Below are 25,553 nucleotides of genomic sequence, written 5' to 3'. Positions count from 1 at the left end.
CCAGAAAATTTCAGCCAGATCAAACCCCCTTGCTCTTGAATTACATTAGGTATCTTTAAAAATTAAATAATGAAAACCAACTATCAGTCTAATGTAAGATGCACTGAATTGCCATATCTGCAATGTTTTCGATTCTCTGAAGAAATATAGAGGTGAATGGCTGTGCAGAATCTTAGGCTTTTCTCCAACAATCCACAACCTGTATCTGAGTAAGATATCAAAAATTCTCTGCTTATGAAGGTTTGAGAGCAATATGAGTGTATTATCAAACGTATATCAGTAAAGAAAAGGATGTGTGGAATAGCATGCATCAACCAAAGTGGTCAAGGCAAAGTTTAAACTCAGAATCACAGAACAGTTTGGGTTAGAAGAGACCTTAAAGAGAGATTATGTAATTCCACCTATCTCCCAGGCTATGGCCAGGGAGGCTCCCACTACACTAGCCCAGGTTACCCAAAGCCCCATCCAAACTGGTCTTCAATGCCTCCATCAATGGGGCATCCACAGCCTCTCTGGGCAGCCCACTCCCATACCTCACTACCATGTGAATAAAGAACTTTTTCTTTATGTCTAAACCTGTATTCTTTTAATCCAAAACCATTACATCTTGCCCTATCACTAGAGGACTGAGTAAGAAGTCTCTCTCCACTTTTCTTATAAACACCCTCAGACACAGATCAGCTCACCAGCTGAACTGCTGCAAGAAAACATGATACCAATTAATTGGAACAGAATGGAATAACAGACTAATTTCAACTACTGACAATCTAGGCTACAAACTTTAACCTAGATATTAATTTTCAAGATTGAAATATCTGAAATCAAATTAGCTCTTGCCTGGTATGTAATGTAATGCCAATGCCCTTCAACGACAATTAGCTACTCACTACTATATTATCAATAAAATCTGCTTTCCCAAACAATATTCCTTACTGCAAAAGCTGCAGAACTAATCTCTTCTAATCTTCCTCTTACTCCCAGTTCCCTCTGATCTGAAGAAAAAAAGCCACTGGAGGCACTTGATATCACTTAATACTTCAAGTCACCAAGTACATATTAAAGTATTCCTAGGCATGACTCAACAAAAATGAATATTAAAGAAATTCCATTTTCAAACATGGAAATTAATTAAATTGTCAATCAAATAATCAAAGTCGTAACAAAAGTGGATAAAGGAAGTAGATCCCCCTTAACAGCTTTCTTATTTTGGAAATCCTTCTCTGAACTTTCCATCTTGAAATCAGAATGATCAGATGTTGAACAAGAATTCAGATTAGCTCCAATCTCACAAAAATATCGATACTACACATTTCACACCTTAACAGATATTCTGTTTGGTAACTACACCAATTCAGCACCTTGCCTGCAACATGTAGGAATGATATTAGTTATGTGCTTACACAGAAGCAGAATGCTCGTTCAGATTCCCAGTAAATCAGACAGTGCACAGTCTTATTGGCTCTAGAATTATTATTTTTTTCTAGAAAAGCATTAGGCAGTTTGTCCTGCTATAGACAGTGAGAGAGCTGGCATCTGCCTGCCTGCTCTGCCTCACTTGTACTAATGAATCATAAGCTCAAATCACAACAGCATATTTATCTTATTATTAGGGAAACTGGGGAAATGAATAGATCAATCCCAGCCCCATTAATACCTCAGAGTGTATATTTCATTCAAGAATATACAGGTGGTTTTTTTTGATACTCTTTTATGCTAGGAGCTTCTCTACCCTAAGAAAATATTAATTCAATCTCTACAGCCAACAATAGAGAATTCTCTCTACACCAGTTTCCTGCCACTACAGCAAAGCATGGATTAAGTGATGACAGCACAGGGAGCACACAGCCTGAGAGAGAAAAGAGAAGCCCAGATGCACATATTGCTTGCTTCAAGTGCTATGTTCATATATTTTCAAAATTAGAAAAGACACTTTTATGGAAAAGCATCAGACCTTGCTAAAATATACCAAAGGGAATAGTGTAAGAATGCTTAAATCATTAAGGAGTGCACAAAAGAGAGATTTGGGTGAGCCGGAGGCTGACAAACTCATAAGGAAATCCAGCTACAAGCAGCAGCGGCTCTTGTGCTGTTTGGGGACTAAAAGAAAATTAGATCTGAGTAAGGGACAGATTTTTGAAAAACGGTCCTCAGGAAGGTTTGACTTCAATATATTTTACTTCAGAGGCTGTGTGAACATGTGCAAACAATTCCCCAGTTTGACCCAGCTAATCTCACTGTGCTAAAGAATGGCATCTCTTGCAGTCATAATGCAAATACTTTCATACCCGTATCACAGTAAAAACTTCAGCATCGTATTATTCAACTGTCCTTTGTTAATGAAAAGTTTCAAGAAAAGAAAAAACTGAGCCCATAATCCTAATGGAAATAACCCCACTGCCTCCTTAACAGCCATTAGCCAAGGCATTTCCAATCGTTCTACGCACTTATTGCAGGCAACTGTTACTTCTCCAAGAAAAATACCCGATTTGAATCTACCTAGTTGAGCAGTTTCCCAAGCAAACTCTACATTATAACAGCTTGCAAAGAATTATGTTTTCAAACACATTCTTTAATGCTAATCTGTGTAGGCTAATGAAAGTACATTCCTTTTTTTCTTGTGTAATTTTGTTATTTGTATATATAAATGCATCTCAACTGCATATTATGTAAGTTTTACTTCCCATTACTAGCATCAGATCGTGAGATATGGTAGCCTAGGGCTTCAGATACATTAAATTCAACTCTTAAATACAAACTTTGCTGCCTATTTTGTCAAAACCTTAGTGATCCACTAAAACTGTACACAGCTATTCTTACAGTCACACTGTGCAGCAGAAAAGTACATAGAATCACAGAACACTTAGAGATGGAAGGGACATTTAAAGGTCATCTAGTCCAGCTCCCCTGCAATGAACAGGAACACGCACAGCTAGGTCAGGTTGCCCAGAGCCAGATCCAGCTTCACCTCAAAAGCCTTCAGGGACGGGGCATCAACCACATCTCTGAGCAATCTGTTCCAGTGCCTCATTACCCTCACTGCAGAAGACTTTTTTTTTTCCTTAAATCCAACCTAAATGTATCCTCTTGAAGCTTTAAGCCATTTCCCTTTCTTATATGACCAGACCCTGCTGAAGAGTCTGTCCCCTGCTTTCCTGTAGCTTGCTTTTGGATACAAAAGGCTGCTATCAGATCACCTCAAAGCCTTCTCTTGTCCAGGCTGAACAGCCCCAGCTCTCAGCCTCTCCTTGTAGGAGAGGATTATTTTTGTGGCCCTCCTCTGGGCACACTCCAACAGGTCTATGTCTCTCCTGTACTGAGGACTCCACATCTGGACGCAGTACTCCCATGTTGCACAAATTATTCTTCTGATTTATAGGGTACTTAATTATTGAATGCTCTATCAGTTACTATTAACTGAGCACTCTGCAAGTCTTCTTCTGCTTGGTTGTTACAGCTCAGTGAGTTCCAGAACACCCTGATTACATGCCAGAATCGTACCAAGTTTAAAATAGAATACCACACAGATGCATCAAGATCTGTTAGTCATTCTCCTAACAGATCTATCATGCCATTAAGAACTACAAATGTGAATTAACTTATTTTGAGACTGCTCTATTAACATCAGAAAAAGAAGGCTCCCGCTGATAGCAGCCTCCTCTTATATGTGGATATCTTGGATACTACAAGCTGATTCTGCACTATTCAATATTTCCTCTCTCTTCCAAAAGGAGAAAAACCAAATAGCCTCATTTTAAATAATGTTATATTGCAGTTGATTAAAAAAAAATGTAACATAACTCACCTAAGTGTTACTGTATCTGAATAATCTTTGTAACCATTCATTAATTTTCACCTAGAATAATTCATTCAAGCATATGATATAATAAGGAATTTACCTGCCACTCCTCTGAAGTGCAAATATGATGCCTTTCTCCTGAAAAGGAAGCAGTTTCTTTCTCAGTCTTTCAGGCAGAAAGGACAGCTCAGCATCGATGTTCTCAGAAGAAGCTCCACGTGTACGTGTGTCCTGGAGCACATTTGCCATTTTGAACCTACAGCAAACAAAACCAAAAGAAGGTGTCTTATTTAAAAGGTATGTCTGCAAAACATTATAGAATAAAACCTCATGGAATAACAACATCTTGAAATACTTGACACTTGCACATAAGCTGCTCTTATACTGACAGCACTAACAAGAAATGAAAAGGAAATACTGACTAACCAGTTACCTCTTTCTAAAACCTAACAGCCTAGGCTCTTAATGGCTGTCACATAAGACAATTTAACTTATAAAAAGCACATCACAAAGGAAGTACATCAAAATCACCACCAAAATAATTAGTAACATCCAAGATATGACAGTCATTAATATCCTCACAATAGTTACCATGCTTACATTAGAAAGGTGAAGTCATGAGGTTGTTGTAATTCAGTGAACCTCAGATAACGAGGATCAATCTCCCCTGAAAACCCTTACCCAAAAGAAAACAAACAAAATACCCAAAGCATTTCAAACATCCTTCCTATTTCCAAAGTACCACAGCATCACTTGTATTACCATATAGATGAAGCGCTGTATCATGTTGCCATACAGCTGCCTGCCTTAATTTAGAATTAGAAACGAACAGCAAAGCTTCATCTCTCTCTTTATAGCTAATAAAATCATGGCAACACGTGGGTATAAGGAGGGAGTTTTCCCTCATGGAACCATTTCCAAAAAGGAGCCATTCAGCAAAGGGGAAGAATGCTGTTTTCAACAGCAAAAACATCACCAAGAGTGTAAGAGAAAGACAGTGAGATCTCAGTGTCAGAACGTGTTTCATTGTGCTTTATCAATGCACTTTATTTTATAACAGTGCCCTTGAAAACACGTTAATTTTTTTTTCATAAAGTTGATTCACCTTCATCTTTTGGCTTATCCAGCTAAAAGTTCTGATGTGAACCTGTCCAGCAGAAGGAGCGTGGTTTAGCAGGACAGAGAAGTTACAAAGAGGACATTTTACTTTTTGATAAGTGAACTACATATCCACTAAAGCCTGTAACTCTAGAGGAAAGGAAGAAACCCTCCATCAGAGCATAAAGAAAAAGTCTTTGACACTGCACTGTGTAATTGTCTCATTTTGGATTCACAGCCTGTATAAGGAGCAAGACCCTAAGGAGCGAAGGAACAAAGAGTATCAGCCAAAACACACCCCTTGTATTGTCAACAGAAGGTCTTGTCCTACAAGGTTTGGTATCAATTTTTTGTAAGAACACGTTGTGCTCAGATTTTTTGAAACTCATGCATTTCTGAAGCAACTCAGAAGACAGATCTGATTTGGTAGGATGAATCATAGCGCTTCCAGTAAGAAAAGCACTGAGCTATTGCCATTCATTTCAGAGATCTGCAAGACTAAATAACTTGCCTTTCTATTCGAATTTAAGATTTCAAGTAACACTCAGAGTTGAGGTATTAGGGTTGAGGTATTAGGGTTGAACTTGCTGCTACTGTGGATTTGGTTCTATTTTGCATCACTTTACCTTGTTACCACAGAGTCTATTTTACAAAATACATTTCTGTTGAACTGTTATTCTTTGCACAACATATAAACCACTAAATATTTTACCATACATGGATGAAAACAGGACACCAAACTGGAATCACAGATGCACATCTTCTATAGATCCCTTTGTAATTAATTATTGAGCTAAAAATCAATGCCTTGTATATAATTACTTGGGTAGAAGTGGTCACTCATAGTTTATTTCTAGATAGAGCAATTATATGCAGGATTTTGTAATTTCACCAAATAAACACAAGATTATGTTAAAGTGACAGTGTTTCAGCAGCACTGATTGATATCCCAAGGAAGAAGGCCAGTTTACGCCTGCTGTCCAACCTGTTAAAGCTTCAGAAGCTCTGAGAACAGCTAAAGGATTAGTGCATGTTTTCTCTATTATTTTTTATCCCCCCATTTACTCCTGAATCCCAAGTATGATGTAACATACATCATGACAACCATCCCACATTGCTAGATCACAACACAGGAACTTTGGTTTTCTCAGATAAACGAGAACTAAAAGTTGAGGTGCAGAGATGTAGCTTCTCAGTCAGGGGTTCCCTGAGTAAACAGCAGTGACAGAATTCTCATGACTAACAAAACAAAAAAAGATGAAAATGGATACGATCTTTTCTCAAGTCTTCTGAAGGGCCACAAGGACGAAATAAAAGGATTACTACAATAATAGCATCCATTCATCTGAAATTGCTGTACAAACTCAGGAGTAGAGAGTGGAAAGTGATTGTACTTCTTAAATGTAGGGACTGTGGAGAGCTGTGGTATTACAACAGGATTCATTTCTGGGGAAAAAGCAAGTGAAAATGATGCAGAACTTGTTAACAACAGGGTGCCAACATGTCATCTGTATGGGTTAAACTTAGCTTTCAGGTCTACTAAAAGACTTTTGAAGGGGGAAAGTGTCTGAGAATGCACACATAAATGGGATGATGCAGTTCAGTTTCCACTCTTGGAAAGTTAACAACAGAATAAGTTTATTACTGTATTCATAGTGTACCTATGATTTCCAGGAAAGAATGTGAGATGAGAAAATCTCTGAAACCTTTAAGGAAACTGGACTGCTAAGAAAAAATACACAACAACAACAAAAAACCACCCAAACAGGAAGATGGTAACACTGAAACCTTTCTCTCTTGTCCTTACAATACAAATCTGTTCACACGTGAGACATGAAATCAGCAATATTTCAAAGCAACCTGTTCCAGCATCGACTGCATTTGTAAACCTCTTAAAAGTAACTGAGTAACTGTAACTTAGTAACTGAGGAGAAGAAGTGTGAATATTAAATAAAAGGAAAATGAAACATAACAAAAGACAAAAAAACAAGCCTGGAGTTGTCATTGCTGCTTCTGTTTCCCTGCAGACGTTCTTCCTTCCAGAGGCACAAGACACAAATTCCTTCAGACTTCACCTCACACACTATAAGGTTGGATGGAATAGAGACATTAAAACGAACAGCCCGTCACACAGAACAGAGGACACTAAATCGCAATGTTACCACAGCTATGGGGATACATGGCATCTGCTCGGGGGTGAAGGGTTGTGATGGTAGTTCTGGACTTACACAGCTCATGTGCCGCAATGCCGGGGCGAGCAACACGAATCTTTGTGCTGCAGAGGCGGGCTGAGGAAAGGAGCCCACAGGAACCGGACGGATCCGAACAGAACCGAACGCAGCCTCGGCTCGGGCCCAGCTGAGCGCCTCAAAGCTTGGCGGGCTGCGCTCAAACACCGCCTGGAAGTGACGTACAGCGCAGGCGGCCCGATGCGCTTCCGGGGTGGAGGAGCTGGGTGATAGCGCTGTATAGTAGCGCAGCGTAGTAGTGCTGTGCCTGCACTCGGGCCTACAGCTCTAGATTGCCCCAGCCGAGCTTTTATAGCTGCGGTGCAGGCGGAGCTCACCACCACTCGTAGTGCAGAGCGCTGCTCCGGCTGCCATTACCCGCTAGTGGGCTGCGCAGCGCCGCTAATGGTCGCCGGCTGCCCCGGAGGGTGGGCACCGCCGTGCCGGTCTACCCACCGAGCGGGGTTTTCATTGGTCACCGCGGCTGTCTGTCAGCGCAGCGGCGCCTCTGATTGGTCGTTATCTTCTGGATGGGCCTGTGTCCGCCTAAACGCTGCGAGGCGCCGCTCGCGGGCAGAGCTGAGGGAGGGAGGCTCGGCGCCGATTGGCCGACCGGGCCGTAACTCAGGAGCGTTCCGCGCTGCTATTGGCTGAGCGCGGCGGAGGGGCGGGCCTCTCTCCCCGCCGCGGCAGCAGGAGGTTCCCGGTCGGCCGTGGATGCTGGCGATGGGGCTGGGCGCCCCTCGTGTGTGAGCCCATCCCCGCCGTGCCGGCACCAGCCCGCCGGCAGCGCGGTAAGGAGCACGGAACGGCTCCAGGTCGGGCGGCGGGGCTGAGGAGAGCGGGGAAAGAGATAGGCCGAGAAAGAGATAGGCCGAAAAGGAGGGGGGGGCGGTCGGCCGCGCCCGCAGTGCGGAGAGCAGGGGGCAGCCGTTGGGGGGGGGAGGGGCGCGGCCGTTGTGGCGGTTGGCGGCACCTGCACGGCCCGGCCCCGCTCCCATTGCCGCCCGTAATACAGGCAGGGCCGGCACACACAGCGGGGCACGGCGGACCCGGGGCCGAGCGATCCGCCGGGCGCCCGAGCGGGGCTGACGGGCCGGCAGACGTTACCACGGGCACCGTGTGTGTGTGTATCGGCCCCGCTCCGGATCCGGCTGGGGATGTGCCACTGCTGCAGCCCTGGCGCTGGGTCGTCCCGTTGTGGTTTTGCTGCAGGAAGGTTTATGTGCGTGGAAACGTGTCTGACTGTGTAAGTGAGAACTGTGTCACAGCCTGGTGTGTGCGGGTTTCTGAATGACGCTTTAAAATCAGGTCTCAGCACTGAAGAATGGTTTTTCATGATGTAGAAATGAGATGGGGTAAGCAGCGCGGTGCAGCAGCTTCTTGCAGCCCGAGGTGATTTCGGGTTATTGACGGTGAAAGCTTTGCCCAGATCATGCGATGAAGGGAAATACTGTGGCTTTGGTTGTTGCTTTTACTTGGACGCGATGTTTTAGATGAGGGTTAATTACTTATTTTTTCCTTTCGTAGTGGTTTCCGGATTGAAGCATTAACTTCAAATTTATACCTGGATTATTTCCATGTCTTCTACAGGGAGTACTGCATTCGGGACTTGCTTTTTGCTTGAATGCTAAGCTGAAGATAAGATGATGGCAGTCGTGTTGTGAATGTTAGGTTAGAAATACTTATTGTATAAGTGAAAGCAGCAAAAAATAAAGGAACGCCTTTAAAAGTGCTGTAGGAGCAAAATACTGTGATCTTCAGGGCTGGAGTATTTTATAGAATAATCTGTGAGTTATAGATGGCTCTCTGTAATTAAAAGGAAAACAACAGTGGAAAAGATGACATTAGGACTCGTGTCTTAAATCATGGAAGGTCAGAATGGTACCTGGAACTCAATTGTGCTTTGCAAACTGTAATTGCTATTGGGATCAGGAATTGTTCCTTTTCTCAGGAGCGAACATGAGTACGATTAAATATTAGTAATTTTAAGGGGTGTGCGCACACAACGTTGAGGAGGTGGATATTGTTACCTTCCCATTTCTCCTCTTAAACATAGCTTTATACTTAACACAGAATTGCATCTTATGCTTTTTTCCCTGTTCTGTTCCTTCTTATTTTATAATACTTGCCTAAAGCTTGTGTGTGTACTGCTTCAAACCAGCTGGATGCAGCAGGTGAAATGCTTTAGATCCAGCTCTGGATGCGAAGTAGAAGGATCATTCTTGAATTGTGCTTTCAGCTTTGTCGGGTGGGTCAACTTCAGTTCGTGCATCCTCGAATTGCTACTTCGAGTCCTTCACTTCTCTACTGGGTTAGTTTGCAGCGCCATGTCCTTCAGTAGGATACTTTTTAAGTTTCAAGGCACTCTATTCTAGGCTTTTTAAAGCTGTCGATACAATTGTGGTTTTTTTTGTCTCTTTGAGGGCTGTTGAACTTGTATTCCAAGTGACCGAGTTTTCGGGTAATGATCATGGAGCAAAAGGGGCTTTGCAGTGCAGTACAGACTGAGGTTTCTAAAACACCTTTGCATGTGTTAATAGTAGTGTTCAGTTTGGAGGTAGATAACTGTGCTGTAACTTTACTGCTTGTGAGAAATAGCAGTAACTTCGGATATTGTGATTTGCCTTAGCCAATATTATTGCTGCAGAGTACACTGACTGGGAACTTTTCCAGTGTATTTTCGTTCTTCTTCAGAGTTAAGCAGCAGTTTGTAAATACAAAATATTGTTGTTATTGCTTGTAATGTCTAAGGAGCTTTCCTGGAGGAGGTGGAGGATCCTGTGGAGCTGGCGCTGTTAGATTGGGAGTGCTGCGGGGATGTTTGGGTTTGGGAGCCCGGTTAATCTTAGTGGCAGTTTTCCCACCTACATTCCGTGTAGGGATGGGTCGATAGAAATGGCTTTTGTTAAAAAGTGCATTCCAAATTGAGCCTTTTAATAATGGCAAGATGAGTTGTTTGGCTCTGCAGGATATGCACAATAAGGCCATTCACACTTTTTTCTTTTTTTTTTTTTAAAGAAAAGAAGAATCTTTAATTTGGTGCTTATTCAGGGTGATTGGGAGCACTTAAGCAAGCCTTTAAAGTATGCTTTCTCTTTGAGTTTCTTTGTTGGTTTTCCTTTGAGGTGGATAGATTGGTTCCCTGTATAACAATGTTATGGTAAGAGGTTTTCTGAATGTGTTATTGGAAAGCTATTTCTAGGAGATCATAAATCAGCAATAGGTTCTGATTCAATGTGGCTGGGAAGATTGTACTTTGAGCCCACCTGTAGCCCTAATTTGATTCCAAGACTTTTGAAGGAGTCCTGGAGAGGAAATAATATCTGTAACCAGATTGATGGAAGCTCAGCTGCTTTAATTACAGAAAAGCCACCGCTGCTACTCCTGCGCATAAGTTACCGTCCAGTTTAATGCAGGTATTATGAGAATTCATAATATTATACCTGTCAGTGTGTCACTTTGTGATATGAACCGCTTTCCAATATGGAACATTTATGTTTCCAAGCATATTGTATTTTCTTTGTGTGTGCTTGTATCTTGCTGATGAAGCAAGCTGTAGATTTGAAGAGCATGGCTGAGGGATGCTTTCTTTTACCTGTTCTTCATCTTTGATCCCCTTTGGAAAGCAATAGGACACTTTCTCTTTGCAGCTACCGCTTTCTGTGTAAACATGCATATACTGTGCAGTTTATATGTCCTTATTCATATGCTATGTTTTTCTGTTCTATTATCGCTTTCCTAACATGAATTCTTATTGTTTAATCTGTAATTCGGGGCATTTTCTGTATAAAGTGGAGTTTGTCCTTTAACATGCTCAGCTCCATCACCAGTTTTATTTGCTACCAAGTTTATACTGCCATTTATGGAAGGTCTTTGTCCAGTCCTGTACTGAAGGGTCTGATGAGCAAAGCTTATCATGACAAATATCTGTCATTACAGATATGGCTGAATAGTGGAGCAGAATTATTCCTTCATTTCAAAAGTACAGGTTTGATTATCCTGTATGACCCGGGTAAAAATAATCTCTGAAAGGTACAAATTCTAAACTGTTATTGTTGGGTTTGATACAGGTGAGCATTCTAAGCAGGGATCCAGCGGTGAATTTCAGACTAAAGCAGAAAAGTGTGGTATAGCTGACTGTTACACTGCCAACTAAGCCATTTTACTTCATGTTATGGGAGAACAATATATAGACAGATGTGCTCATTGCAGCTATCTGCCTGCGTGCAGGAATCTGTCATAATGACATAGTAGCTTTTTGTCGACACCCTCTTATCACCCCCTCTGATCTGTTAATTGGGTGGTTATTATGAGCAGTTATTGAGCTTTTCTCTTTAGACTATGTAGGATGTAGGGCTCTTTTGAATTCTAATTTAAACACATCTAGGGAAGCTCACAGGAACAGTTTAGCTGGCAGATGGAGGAAATGGTGACTTGGAAGTGAGATCAGTGACTTCTTTCCCTGGTGCAGCTGAATCGAGAAATCTGAATCTGGGCTGTTTGGTGTGCAGCTGCTGAGGGGATTTTCAACCAGCTCGAGTGCTTCTGCCAGTAACGCATTGAGGAGTGAGTGTTCTCAGAGCCCTTTTTGATGCCAGAGCTCTGGGTGTGCTGCTGATGGTGAGTACCTGGGGGTAATTCTATCACTGAGCACCATGCTGGAGCTACAGGATTATTTTAATTCGTTTTCATATTTTAAGTGAGCTCAGAATTATTTGGTGTGTTATTGCAGAGGTATAGTAGGAGTTTTTAAAGTCATTGGAAAATTATTGAGCTTTATGTATTTCTGTTTTTCAGACTTTGATCAAATATTCTTTTTCTTTACACCCAATTGATCAGTTGGGAAAATCAGAGCATCAGAAAAAAGCAAGAACCAAACTGTTGCCAGTTTCTAACTTGTCTTCAAACTGGCTCAATTGCTTAACATAGCTCCCTAGAATGCCAGTACCTTGCCTCCAGGTGAAACCTGGCTGGGTTTTTTGAGTTGATGCGTCCTTATCTTTTTTAACCTTGGAAAGTCAGGCTATTCCCAAACAAGAACTTTTTGCCTAAGGACTTTTCTTCTGTCTAAAGGAAGCTGACTAATGTTCTTGTGTTAATGACTTCTTGCATACACTTCAATGGAAGGAACGGTTGTAAAATGGATAATTAGATATTGATAGTATCTACTGATAGCAATTCTGCCTTTAGAATTAGCAGTAATAAGGGGTTTATTTTTTGTTTTCATTTTTTAATTTGTAACAAAGTTAGCAAGTGATTATTCTCCTGGCCCAGGTGTTGTGGGTTGTTTTTTTTTTTCTTAAGCACCTCAAGGTAATGCTTAGTGTATTTTCATTGCAAATAATGCATGAAAAGGATTCCATGCACTTGCACCTTCCATTGTTTTCATGGAAATGTAAGCTCCACTTCCAAGGGTGTGAAGCTGTACCTGAAGTCAGTGGGGTTATTGCTCTGTGGTGTCACCAGCGGTATGGACTGGGAGAAGGAACAGGACTAAGAGCTACTTAGTGACTGGATGGAAGCAGCCATGGGAATGTTAATGCCTTCTGGCTGGACTTGTGGTTAGTAAATGGGTATTAATCTTTTACCACTTAAACTTCTGTGTTACTTCATAAAACATCCTAGTATTTTTTGATCCTGATGCTTTGTGTAGTAAGACTACTTTTCAAATAATGGTTCCAAAAGCAAATATCTGCAGCTATATGGATCTTCTTGCTGCTGGGAGAAGCATCTGAGTCCAGAACAAGCCTAGCGAGAAATTATTTAAATACAGCAAAGCCTCCATCCAGCATCTTGAATTAAGAGCATGTATTGGCTGAGGTTTCTACTTTAGGCTAAGCTCTTGGAGCGGTAAGATGAACAGAATGAATGTTGTTACTGGGGTAATCCCATTATTGCAATGTATGATACTTCAATAGTAGGTTGTTTAGCCGTGATGACATTTTAGTAGTTTCTATCTAATCTTGTATTTTACTGACTCTGTAAAGTTTAATTTGCAGAGCACAAAGAGCAGTAGACTTGAGTAAGACTTGCATATCACAACAGCAGTGAAGGCTGTCCTAGCTCAGAATACAATCAGCTTTTATTTTCTGGGCTTTCCTGTTAGAATGTCGGACAGTGTTAGGTTGGATTTGCGTTCCTGTCTTCCTTGGTCCTTAACAGTTTGAAAGCTTAGACTTACTATGTTCTGTGAAGATCAAGAAATGTAAATATCTAAGTATTCTCAGTATCTTTCTTGTCCTGCCTTCCAACATGGAGTGAAATATAGGCTCATTCTAAGCAGAAAATAGCTCAGCCCATTTCTAACATTGGATTAATTGGGTGTGGGGAACCTTGAAAAGGTTTTTCAACTCTGATCAGACAATGTGTCTGACAGTATGCCTGTGATTCAGAGCAATGTTTTAGATCACTGATGACAATTCCAGAATGTATTGCTTGGCTGAGATCAGACTGATCTGATGGGGTTCTTAGTTGCCTAGTGCTGTCCTAAATATCTTGTATCCCTGTGCTGTTCCTCTGCTGTGGTGGTGTCCTGCGGGTGTGCTGTGTCTGACCACACTAGATGCCTGTATCTGGGCAGCTCACTCACTCTTGATATAGCAAGAAAAGTTTCCTGTAGTATAAAGTTAACAGACGTTGAACTTCAGTACTGCTCATAACTTACTAACCTCAGCATATTTGTGTTTGCAGTATCAGTAGTTTTCGGTATCATTCTTCACTCGTGCCTGCAAGTACGTGGTTGTAATTGCTGAGATTTTAAAATGTTGGAAACTGAGTTTGAGTTGAGCTGTGAATGTACTGATAGTAGATTGAGTGTAGGCACGGCTACTGTAAGGAGGCTGCGTTCCCTTGGGTGGTCGATGATCAATGATTGACTTCCACAGGCCGTGCTGGAGGACATGACATTGATTTTAAACTGTTCTTTGATATTTGTAGAAATATAACAAAAATCGAAGGATGCTCCCAGCTTATAACCAGGATTTTATTTTATTTAAGTGCACTTCCTCCCGCATCTTCTAATTAGGAGAAATTCTTGCTGACACTAAAAAGGAGTTTTTACTGGGCTAATTAAAAATAAAATTGGACAAATACTCATTTCCCAGTTAATCTATTCTATCCAGGTATTTGGACATTAAATAATGCTAATTACCAGCAAAATAATGGAACGTGTGTGGACAGGTATGAAACTTAATGTACTCTGCATTGCGTGAGTATGTCTGAAAACTGTAAGAAGAGACTCCGTGGGTCCAGTCCCTTGTTGCAGGAAAGAATCAATTCTTAACTGTCTCAGATATAACATTAATTGGATTGCTGGCTGTCTCCTCTCCTGACAGATAGTATTTATTTATTCTGTTTCTTTAATGTCTCCTGTTCTCCAGCATGGCTGGCTGTGGTGGGCTTATAGCACGTGGTTTTGTGACATTTTCCTCTAGTGTAAGTAGCTCTTCTGCCCACCTGTTGTCTCCTACAACCACGTGTGCCATTTAATAGACACTAATTGCTTTTCAGTCTGTGTTTTGTCTAAATGCCCTTTTTCAGTCTCCTCTTCAGCTACCTTATTTTTGGAGTGCAGTCGTGCTTTTCATTCAAGTTTTTACCAGTGCAAATGCCATTTTTTCTATCTGATGTTTCAACAGGGCTTCATTAAAATGATTCTTGTGCTTCTGTAGGGAATTTCTCTTGTGTTAAAGAACGCATTAAGTCAGTACTCCATAATCAGCATCCTCAAGATAATCTTTTTCCTCTCTGGGTGGCACTTCCCATGTTTATGATCCACGGGTGTTATGTTACGTTTCAGGCAGCAGGACTGAAATGAAGCAAAGCTGGTCTCAGATTCATAGTTTTAATTCTTTCATCTATTTGCCCCCTCCTTTAATCTACTGCTTTTTGTAATATTTTTTTTTAGTAAGCCTTCTAATTACCTACAATTATTTCTGTTAATCTTCTTTGTTTCTGCTGTATTTCCTGTGTGATGCCACATGTAATTCAGATAGATAATGCCTACTCCTTTTTTTTCCTGATAGATATTTCTTTATTAAACAGTTGTTTGGCATAATCTGTGTTGCGCACGTTCTTCTCCCAACCCATTTTCTGATGACTGTGTTGCCTTTGATTCATGCTTTCCTTTAAAATTTGCTGAAAACCCAGACATACAGTTATTTTCTCCTTCCATTTAGTTCTTTGTTTGTCTTACTAACATCAAATGTTACCGTCGCATATTTTGCAGTATACAAAAAAATTTCTGTGCTTTGAGGTTGTCCTAATCTCACGAGACAGCTGGAATTTTCTGCAGTTATTGGTTCTGCTGTTTTCAGCACTTACAGTGTGAATCTTGTTTTTGCTTTGAACGTACTCTCAACTTCAATTTCAGATATGCCATAGAGTTTTTCTCCTGCTCTTCTATTTATATAAAACACAAAACTTCTGTTAGCAAGTTCTGACTCATGTTACTTTTTGTTGCTCAGTCTGTTCTGTTTTTTTTTAATTATTATTTGTGTATTTTCTTTTTCTTTTCATTCAGCTGAACTTGTAGTTTTTTCTTTTAAAGGGATCTCTTCCCTTCCAGCCCTTCTTCCTTTGCTTTAGGGAATCTGTGGTGCAGGTAAGTCCCATAAGTATTCTGATGAAGAATCTTTAAGTAAGTTGGGTACATAACTATAAAATTGAAAACAGAAAATGGCAATTTTTCATGTATGTTATTTTAACTAGTGTACCTATGTAAGGAGATGGTGCATCAGGGGCTGTGTGATTATCCTCCAGTAGATTTCCTTAGTGTGTGGCCATTTGCTTCAGTGATTATACCATGAGGTTATGTTTGGCATGTAGTGCCAAAGTTTGCATTGCTTCCTTGACAGAACTCTTTACTCCTTAACAAAATGAAATATTTTGGAAAGCTCTGGGTACCAGGATGGCAGAAATTGATGCTCTGTGTGTACTGTGGCCTTTTTTTTTTCCAGTCAGAGTAAAGAGGGATTGGCTTTCCATCTCCCTTGTGGTTGGCTTTGAGCAATTAGGCTGCTCTTCTAATGATATCCTTTCAAAAATGTTCATTAAGAAGCAGCGGGATGCTGATTTTTCACTGCTTTCCCGTGTTACCAGGCTTTTCAGTTTAGCAATACAGAATCGTGCCTAACCAGCTGTTGAGTCAGGCTGTCCTGTCAGTGAGGCAATTGTCTTCTGCCCTCCCTCTGATGAGAAAGTTGAACAAAGGAATTTACAAAATTAAACTGCAATGCAGGGCACTGCTTAACACTGGATCGTAAACCCCATTTAGAAAAGCTGCTGCAGAGCACAGTAGCTCATTTATAAACCATTCAGGAGGACTAACTATAAGAATCAGATAGTGTAATTCTCTGCAATTTGAACAGCGAGTGCTGAATGATCTTCAGTTGTGGTGTGTGCAGGAAGATGGTTTGGCTGTAACAGAGTTCAGGAAGGCTTACTGGCTCAGAAGCATGGCTGATAAGATTTGACCAGATATCAGCTTTTTGGATGTCAGCTTCTTTGTTATCAAACTCCAGTTTGAAAACCATTCCCAGCTCTGTATTCAGGCCTGGCTGGCTGTTGCATGTGATAACGTGTCAGTTTAGTGTGTGCCGTGTTCTAGAGCTTGACCTGAAATTAATGCATATCAATTGAAAATCTGCTAAACTGAAACAGTTGTACTTAGTAAATAGATACACTTAATGGATAATGGAATTCTCAGTTCATCTAATTGATCCTGAATGATTTTATTATCTACTTAGGCTGTTCTTTATGAACACTTTTTCATCACATCAGCTTTGTGAAGCAGCTTTGTACTTATAAAAAATTTACATACAGTCATCATGTACTGCATGAATTTATATCTCAGTGCATAAACTATGCTAATCTCCACGTATTGAGAACATAGATAAAATGCTCCTTACTATTTTATTGGTGATTAAAATGGAGATCTGAGATATTTGACAAAAGAGGTGGGTTTTTTTTGGTTGTGTTTGCATATCAGTACAGCTTCTGAACTCAGTGAACTTGCAGGAAGCATCAGCTCAGTTCTAAGTTCTAGCTTACCATCTGTCATAGTGGGCAAAAGAATAGGCACAGCTGACCTTGTCCAGGTACTCAGATTATTGCTAACCTGTTGATCAGAGGCTTTGCTGGAAAACTGAATGAAGGAATTCAAATTAGTTCTGAAGTTCTAGTAGGACACTGAGTTATCAGAGTTGAGTAAAGGTTTTAAATTGACAAAATCCTGCCAAGTCCTGCTGCTGTTGTTTTTCAAGTGCAATAACAGAGTACCTGTAGACAGTGCGTAAGGATTCCCATGCCATAGCAGGAGTTTTTCCACTTGCATGATGCTATGCAAGTGCATGATTGATAGAATATGTGCAGTTCTTCTCAGCTTGTTCCATAGGTCATTATTGTTTTGTGTGTTCCTCTCCATCTGGAATTATTCATCAGTGCAAGGATGGTCTTGGACAGAAAACTAGATTCAGAGTGTTTAAGCCAAAACTAAAAGAACAGTTTTCTGTCATGTATCTCAGGATTTTGTGCAAAAGAGCTGCTCGTGTCTTTTTGTGCTAGAACCACGGGTCCTTTTTGTTCAGCCTAGTTGTCTTGCCTTGCATATCACAATGAGATGCACATTAAGGACTCTAGTAAATATACTAGACGTGGCATGCAGCATTTCCAGTCGTGGTGATGAAATAAGGCTATTGCTTTTACAAATCTCACTATTCAGGAGTAGATATGAATAATTCAGTCAGCAGCCTGAGATCTTCATATATTGCCACCTGCTCATTATTCAGAACTCTCGTTACAGACTGCTGTTGCCCTAGCAACATTCTGAAAATTAGTACAGCATCTAGGAGAAAGCTTTTGTTTATCCAGCAAAGCCCACAATCCAGTGTGTAATATTGCGGGATGCTTCTGGAGTGGATATTCTAGGCCCCAGCCCTGAATGTTTAACTAATAATCTCCTCTTATGTGGCACTAATTGAAGATTGTTTGTGTTGGTTTTTTTTAACCACAGATGTTAAGTATCATGATTTAACTTAGTCTCCTTAGTGCCACTGCATGATTCATTTGACTATAGATATGCAAGAAAGTAACAACCCCATGTTGACTGCTGCTGTTCTCAGGGTCCTTCACTCCTGTTCATTCTTCCCTCTGTCTCTTGACTTTGACATGAGAAGTCACAGCTTGTTTAACCTTGAGTGCTCCATGATGTAAAGGATATATTTGTGCTCATGAACTTAACAGTAGCTGAATCTGGAGCGTGGAGGAAGAGGTGGTGTTGTTTTTAGTAAAATCCATGAATCTGCTGTTGTTGTGACCAATGGAATTTGTGTCAACTTGCTTTCGCTGTGACAAGTTAAATATACTCTCTTCTCTCACAAGATGTACCCTCAGCATCTCCTTCTGGAGCACATGGAGGAACAGAGCTGAGATATTTCATGCTTTTGTTTTTCTTGAAGGGAGAGAAATAAATTGAGAAACAGTATTAAAAATACCCAACTTCCCAGATCCTCTTTCTTTCATTTGCACAAAGCAAATGAAATCTGCCATCTTTCCCCCAACTTCCCTTTCATTTGCAGTTCAGATCTTTGTTATGTGTTGTATTGGATCTATTTGGTTCAGCTCCTCAGTTGCTCATTCGGTTCTGAATCTGAGAAAGGATTGTGTACCTGCTCTGAAAGGAATGTTCACTCTTGGTTTATCTGACCTGTTGATTTGCAGATTCTAAGATCTGAGCAGTAAAGAGGACTCTACTAAATGATCGCTTCAGAAAAATAGGTGTTTGTTGTGACATAAAGGCCTCACTTTAAGCTCATACATTCTGTAGTGTTTTCCCTCTGAAACACTTGAGGGGTGGAAACTGATAAGAAGCAAGCTGCTCTTTCTCAGCTGCAGCCTTCCCTTTCCTAGTGTTATGCAGCTGGCACTGAATCTCTATTGCTGAGTTTATAGGTGTTTAGAATTCTTTGGGGTGATAACACAACAACTGAACCCGAGCTTCCCAAATATCTTTGTTTTTTACAGATAAGAGAGCAGGCTTATGGTCTGGGGTTTTGTTGTTTCTGGGATGTTACTTGGCTCTCACTCTGCAGACAATAATGCTGGTTTACAATTAGAAGCTTCTCATAGGTCTCTACTTCTACTCCTTTGGTCTTCACAAAACTGCTGGTCATTGCATCTTTTCAATGGAAAAGGTAGATCCTTAGTTTTATTAATAGCTTGATAATTATTTGTCTAGAAATGTTATTTCCCTCCCTGTACTCACTCTCCTCAGTATTCCCTCCCTTCACACGCACCATCAGCAGTGCAGTACGTTAGGTAGACATTTTGTAGAGCAGACATGAAGGTTGTGGAAGGGTTACATCCTTTTATAGAAGTAACACAATGAATGAGAATGTCCAGTAATGGGAAAAGCCAGGGGCAACATGAAGGATTAGTAACACACAGCAGCTGTGTACCCCATATTGCATATATAAAGACCTCATTTTCCTTTTCATTCTAAAAGCAAACGTTTTCTAGTTAAAGCACTGCAGTTCGTCAGCCCTGTGTCTCTGATCCTCCAGGAATCTGGTCCTCTCCTTTTCTGTTCTGAAAATGTAAAGGCCTGGATATCGTACTGTGAGTGCTTTGGGGGAATGCAGAGCTAGAGTCCTTCTGCATTATGTGCAAAATTGAATTCTGTTGTTTTTTTTTGGGGAGTACACAAATAAAACCCAGAAATTAATAATAATTTCCCCCGACAGTAGTACAGCTGACCTAGGGAGTATTTTTTTGTCAGAATGATTCTGAAGTGGCTCTCTCTGTAGTGTATCTTCTGCTCTTGAGCAAGCCTGGGGACTCGTTCCTTCTTTAGCAAGTATCTGATTGCTTTCTAGTCAGGCTTTCATTTATCTCTCGAGTATCTCTCCTGCATGTTTGATGTGTAGTATTGCTTTGAAATTTAAATTGAATTGAAACTTTGTATTCGCCTATCTCTTTCTGTGCTTATTCTGTTAGATAGTTTTCTGCAAATGTAATTGCTTGTGTTTGACAACAGATAAAGTTTCATGAGCACGCTCTGAGTTGAAGATCAGCTAAGTTAAGGTTCTGATGTTCCTGTAAACCAGCCCTGTGTTCCAGTGCCTCTTTCCAGGATGAGAGTTGTTACTTACATTAAGCATATTGTTTCAGTATCTTTTCTTGTTCCAGAGAAATGTTAACACGTTCGATTCAAGTTATTTTATCCTAATGAGTTATTTCAGTGTTCCTTTACATGCAGTTGCATTTGGCATAATCTCTATAAGAGACATTCATAGAGCTGTAGACACAACATCAAACGAGCATCTATACAGTACATTTCTTAGGCAGGACTATTTTGGGTAACTATTGTTCCTTCTCCAAATCCTTGTTTCTTTATAATACGAAGCAGAGATGCCCCGAAGACTGTTTGAATAGCAAGCGAAGAATTATTTCTCATTTTTTAAGGATAACTTAAATTGTTGTCAGCATTTATCGTTTTCATGTGGTTTCAACATAGTATTTGTAAAGAAATCTCTCTAAAGGGGTTAAAAACGTTGTCCACTGGCAGTTAGAATAACTAAAACAATTTGTGTTTTGGCATCTTCCCCCATAGACTGCCTCTCTGTTTTTCTTTTTTCTATTATTTTACTCTTTCCTCCTTTCCTGCACTTCAGCAGCCTTATCCAATGCACTTCAGTGAAATGGACAATTAAAGCTGCAGCATCCCACACCGGTGTGTATGAAACAGCAACTGAGTGCAACTGAAGGGAAGCTGAAGGGATTCCAATTCCCTCTTCTACAACAGTGGGTTAGAAAAGATTCTAAATGTTAAGCTAATATTTTACATCTACTTAATGTAGTTTATGCTTCCTTCCACTTATTTTGAAATTTTAAAAGCAAACTGTAGTTTTTAATTGCCGTTCCTAATAGCTTGTTTTCATTAAACATGCAAAAGAGACACTTTTTAGTAGGTTACATCTAATGGAAACTCACTGCAGACAGTTTTTGGGAATACTGTACTGGTTGTCAAATTGTTTTGGTATGTTCACATGTCTTTTAAGTTTTGTTTAGATGTATGTGGTTTTAAAGATAGACAGCTTTATTATGTTGTTTGCTAGTATCATTAATTTAAAAAATTATACATCCTACCTCTGTGTGTTCTTATTGAAAAGAAATGATGATGATGACGGTAGTTAATAGACTAAAGCAGCTGGCCACGAATACACATCACAAATCTTTCTGAGTCAGTTGTTAGGCTGCTTTTAAGAATCGATTTCTAGTGATCAGTTGTTATTTATAGAGCCTTGTTACAATAAGGGAAGTGGTTAATATGAAGCATATTTCAAAGTGCTGGTTTGCAAGTCTTAAGAGGAGCCTATAATGTTAGCATGTGTGGGATAGAATAGTAAAATGACTTGGGATGTTCTGCTTTTCCAGTTTTTATGGCACTTGTCTCTATTTCTGTATCAGATACATTGCCATGTATGTCTGATAATGCAGTTAACAGATTTAAACAATTGGCCCAGTTCTTCTCTCCATTGGTGCTGCTCTGCTTCCTGCTCTGTGCCGGCAGCAGTTTGTTGCTCATCTTAATGATTTAAAAATAAACAAATACAAACTACTAGACTGGCCGTACTTGGTTGAAAACTGAGATGCCTGGAGTGAGCACCATTGCTATTGGCTGCTAGTAGGAATGGAGACGAACATTGAGGTAGCAGAAGAGGAGGACAAAAAGGAAGATTTAGACCTGTCCCAGATAGTAGCAGTCTCAGCACCAAAAGATCTCGTCTCTTTATTTCAAATAGCATCCTGATCTCCTGTTGGTTGGGAACTACTGTATCCCAATATCACCTTCTGGCCATGGAAGCTCTGCATGTGAACTGCTCCATTTGCGTCCAGCCTCAAATGGTCTGTGGGATTCTTCAGAGCAGTAGCTGGAGAAATACAGACAGGGGAGCATCGTTGTGCGACACACTGAGCTTTGTGGCAGTGCTGCAGGTGGGGCAGCAACAGCAGCTTCTTGCGAGTGAGAAAATTATAAAAGCCTCCTGTGGATACTGCCTTTGGAAGGCAATATAATTGCATAATTGGCATGCCAGAATGACTGTCTTACTTTTTTCCACCTCTCTTTTTAGTAACTGTTTATCTTCCTTGTGCTCTGATAGTGGCCATGTGCCACTCCAGAAAACATCATGATGTTCATACTACCAGTTGAAAAGCTGCATTTATCTGCTAGCACTGTGAACTAACTTGCTGATTCTTGTTGTATTCATGGTGTCAAACAGAAGAAATAAATTTTTTTACAATCAAATTAATGTCTTTACAATACAGATGGTTTAAACTTCTGATTCAAACATCAGAATGCCCTTGAGTGTAGAATAAACTTCAATTTTGGAAGCAGTCTGGCTGTTCTAGAGAATGCTTATAGCAAATGCAATGAACATCTATACAGCCATCTTACAGCACAGTCACATTTTCAGAAGGGTTTTGCATCAGTTGCTTTGCATTGCCAATGAGGAACTCGATCTGGGCTGTGTGTTTGGTGGCTGTGTCCCTTGCAGCATGGCACCCAGCTGCTGGTTTTCTATTGTCTGAGTGGCTTCAGTGAGCATGTCCGTCTGCTTTGTAACGTGTAAATAGAATTAAGATTGATCTTAATTCTTAAGTCTGTGACTCTTGTTCTGGGGAGAGGTGGAAAATGCCTGATTGGAAGCTTCATTGCATGTTGGATTACCAAACCCATTTTGCAGTGTGTAGTATCTGTGGCCCTAAGCAGAATTGTTCTGGCCTATGAACTTGGAGTCTGCTGCTACCACTGTCTTCTGCTGAAACTTGTGCCTCTAGCAGAGACCCTTTTTATTCCCTGTTCTTATACCTATAAATACCAATGGAGAAATGCAAACTTATATATTCCAGGCATAGAATTTAATTCCGTATTAAAGTTGTTAGCTGCCATGTTCGGTTTGTATGCTCGTTTTATGAATGAAATGGTTTGTGTCGTTCTAGAAAGCCGCTGTTTGAAGGATACCTGTTGAAAACTGCAATGCTTTGGCTTATTTACTTAAAACACTTTTAATAAAATATTGTTGAAAAATATCAATTCTAATATTTTGAAGTAGAAGTTATGTGTTGAAACAGAAGAGGGATAAAAAGTGAGGAGCTGGGGTTGGAGTTGGTGTCAAGTATGAGTGCAGAGCCATGTTCACATCTGCAGTGGAGCTCCCAGAGTAACAGCAGCACAAGAGCCAGGAGGTGGCAGCTGCCAGTGGGGTCTCTGAACGATGGATGCTAAGCCAGCCGAACCTCCGTCAGCACAGTTGTGTCTATAGAGATTTTGCTGGTACAGCGATGTCATGTGAGAAGGGCATTCATTTCACCTTGCAGGCCAACAGAACAATGTTAGCAAAATTAAAGGCAATTTAGCTGACTTTCATAAGCATTTCTAGTAGTTTTTTCTTCTTGAGACGAGCGTGTACTTCAGTGAGAGGCTTTGTCATTCAGCGCTTATTTTCCACTAGTCTGATGCTTTGCTGTTTCTGAAGTGGATGGTGTTTGAGAGGTGACTTCGATAATGTTCAGGCTAAAATGGCTTTTGTCTGACACTTTAAGCTGCCCTGAGCAGGTGCCTGTGAGACAATGGTACCAAAAACTGGCTTGAAGGCAGTTTTAAAAATGTTTCTTTCCCTCTGTCTCCCTCTTCAGCCGAAAAGGAAAGGTGGGAGCAGAACAGTTCCTGATGCTGCTACAAATTTAACTGGATAAACTGCTTAATATTATTATTTCCCTGAGAGTGGACCAGCCATAGAGTTGTGTTTTGTAACATGTTTTCATCCAACAGAGTTTGTTCAAAGCTAGAATGTTCATTTTTTAAGGAGCCCTGAACTCATGCATTGAACTTCTGTCAGGCAGTATTGTGGTATGCCATCTCCTTTCTTTTTCTAAAGGATTTTGGTGGTCAGAATTGCTTCTATTTAACAACGCATGTTTTCACACCAAACAAAAACACCTTAAGCCTGCTGGATTGAGAAGCTCAGATGAACCTTTTTGTTGCCTTATGTTGTAGTGGTGCTTGATTTGTGAGGACTCTTTCCCACACTATGAGGAGCCCAGACAAGGTTGTTTAAGTCCTTGGATGTACTTTGGACTTTTAGGATATCATTAGAGAACAGCAGTGCTGCATGCAGAGTGATCCCGCTCTGGCAGACCCTGCTGAGGGTGCACTGTATGGTGCCAGTGATTTTGCAGACTGTCAGTCTTCTTCTAGGACAGAATGTTTAAGTTTATAAATGAGGGATCACCTTAGCCTTGCTCGTTGCTAAATTCCTTATTCTCCTGCACACAGCTGTATTCCTCAGAGCGTTATCTTGACTTTCTGTTTTTGCTGTCAGCCAGGTGTTGCTCAGTGTTACTCAGAATAATAATTGCACACACAATAAAAGTCAAGAGTGCAGCCAGTGAAGGTCTGTGTGAGCTTAGACACCACTGAGGAGGTGTGTCTAACATGCAAAACCACTCTCTTCTAACAGCTTTTGCTGTTGTATTGGTACCCCTGCAGCAGAGGTTAATTTTGGAACAAGCAGAGTAACTCCGTGTCATTCTTTTATATTCCCATCCATCATCTTACTGTTCTGTTGAAAATCTGATTAGTAAATAGCTTACTTCTTATTTGATTCAATTAGCATCTTCTAATGCTAATGCAGTAAATAGCATTCTAGTGTTAACTGTGTATAAAGTAAAAAAACCCAGAAAACTGTGGATGGTAGCATTGGGAAATGCATTTATCTGTCAGTTACATGAATTAAGGTCAGTGAAGCACGGATTCATTTGTACAGCATTTTTTTAGTGCGTAAATATAAACAATCAACATTATTTGGGCCCATACTTTATGTTCTTATTTAAATGCTGCACTATTAGTCATTTCTGCATATCGTAGTTAAATAAGGAACCCAACATCCCTTGCTCCTTTTTAAATCATTTGGTGGTGCTCGAACTTAGGACATAAGAGATCATGTAGAAAGTATGTGCAGAGTTATTTGTTGGCTTTCTGGAAGGTGGGAGCAGCTGGCTCTCAGTGATTCCAATTTCTTTCTTTGATAAGTGTACAGAGTTGCTTTGAATTTTATGCTAAATGAAGGTTAGTTGTTAGGTGAGCTGTGAATTCAGAAAGCCTGTGACCCCATGGACTGCAGTGGTAAAGCTGTGAGAGAAGGAGGGTGAAACATCGATTTCAGAGCTTGCCTTGTTGCTCTCAGAGCATCTGAGAGTGTAGCCTGGCCTGTTGGCAGGAGGGAGAATTGTTGCTCCCACTGCAATCCTTTACTCTCCAAGTTGGGAGTTTCAGGATTGTGTCTGTTTGTTATTTTCCTTTCCCTTTACTCATTCTTTTCTCCTTTTCCTGCCTCTTTCCTAAGGAGAATTTCCCAGAAGGGGCT

The 25,553-nt window shown here is 40.6% G+C and overlaps 1 protein-coding gene across 4 annotated transcripts in view; it reads right to left on the bottom strand.

Moving 5' to 3' along the window:
• ZRANB3 (zinc finger RANBP2-type containing 3) overlaps positions 1-7,562 on the bottom strand; it is a 31,074-nt gene extending 23,512 nt beyond the window's left edge. For 3 of the 4 annotated variants that reach the window (XR_014947872.1, XM_085552186.1, XM_085552190.1), the window contains exons 1-2: positions 7,123-7,562; positions 3,897-4,052 (exon numbers count right to left, since the gene is read on the bottom strand). Coding sequence is in view for 2 of the 4 variants with exons in the window: in XM_085552186.1 (XP_085408312.1) it covers positions 3,897-4,045 (149 nt within the window). In the remaining 2 variants the exon portion in view is untranslated. The remainder of the gene's footprint in view (positions 1-3,896; positions 4,053-7,122) is intronic. The other variant, XM_085552187.1, reaches the window with a different exon arrangement.
• Positions 7,563-25,553: the final 17,991 nt, after the last annotated feature.

Source organism: Coturnix japonica, chromosome 7 (assembly GCF_054131305.1).
Source record: "Coturnix japonica strain WE chromosome 7, WE-NBRP24, whole genome shotgun sequence".
Lineage (NCBI taxonomy): Eukaryota > Metazoa > Chordata > Aves > Galliformes > Phasianidae > Coturnix > Coturnix japonica.
The sequence above is the reverse complement of the archived record's forward strand: the minus strand, read 5'-3'. Positions and strand labels throughout refer to the sequence as shown.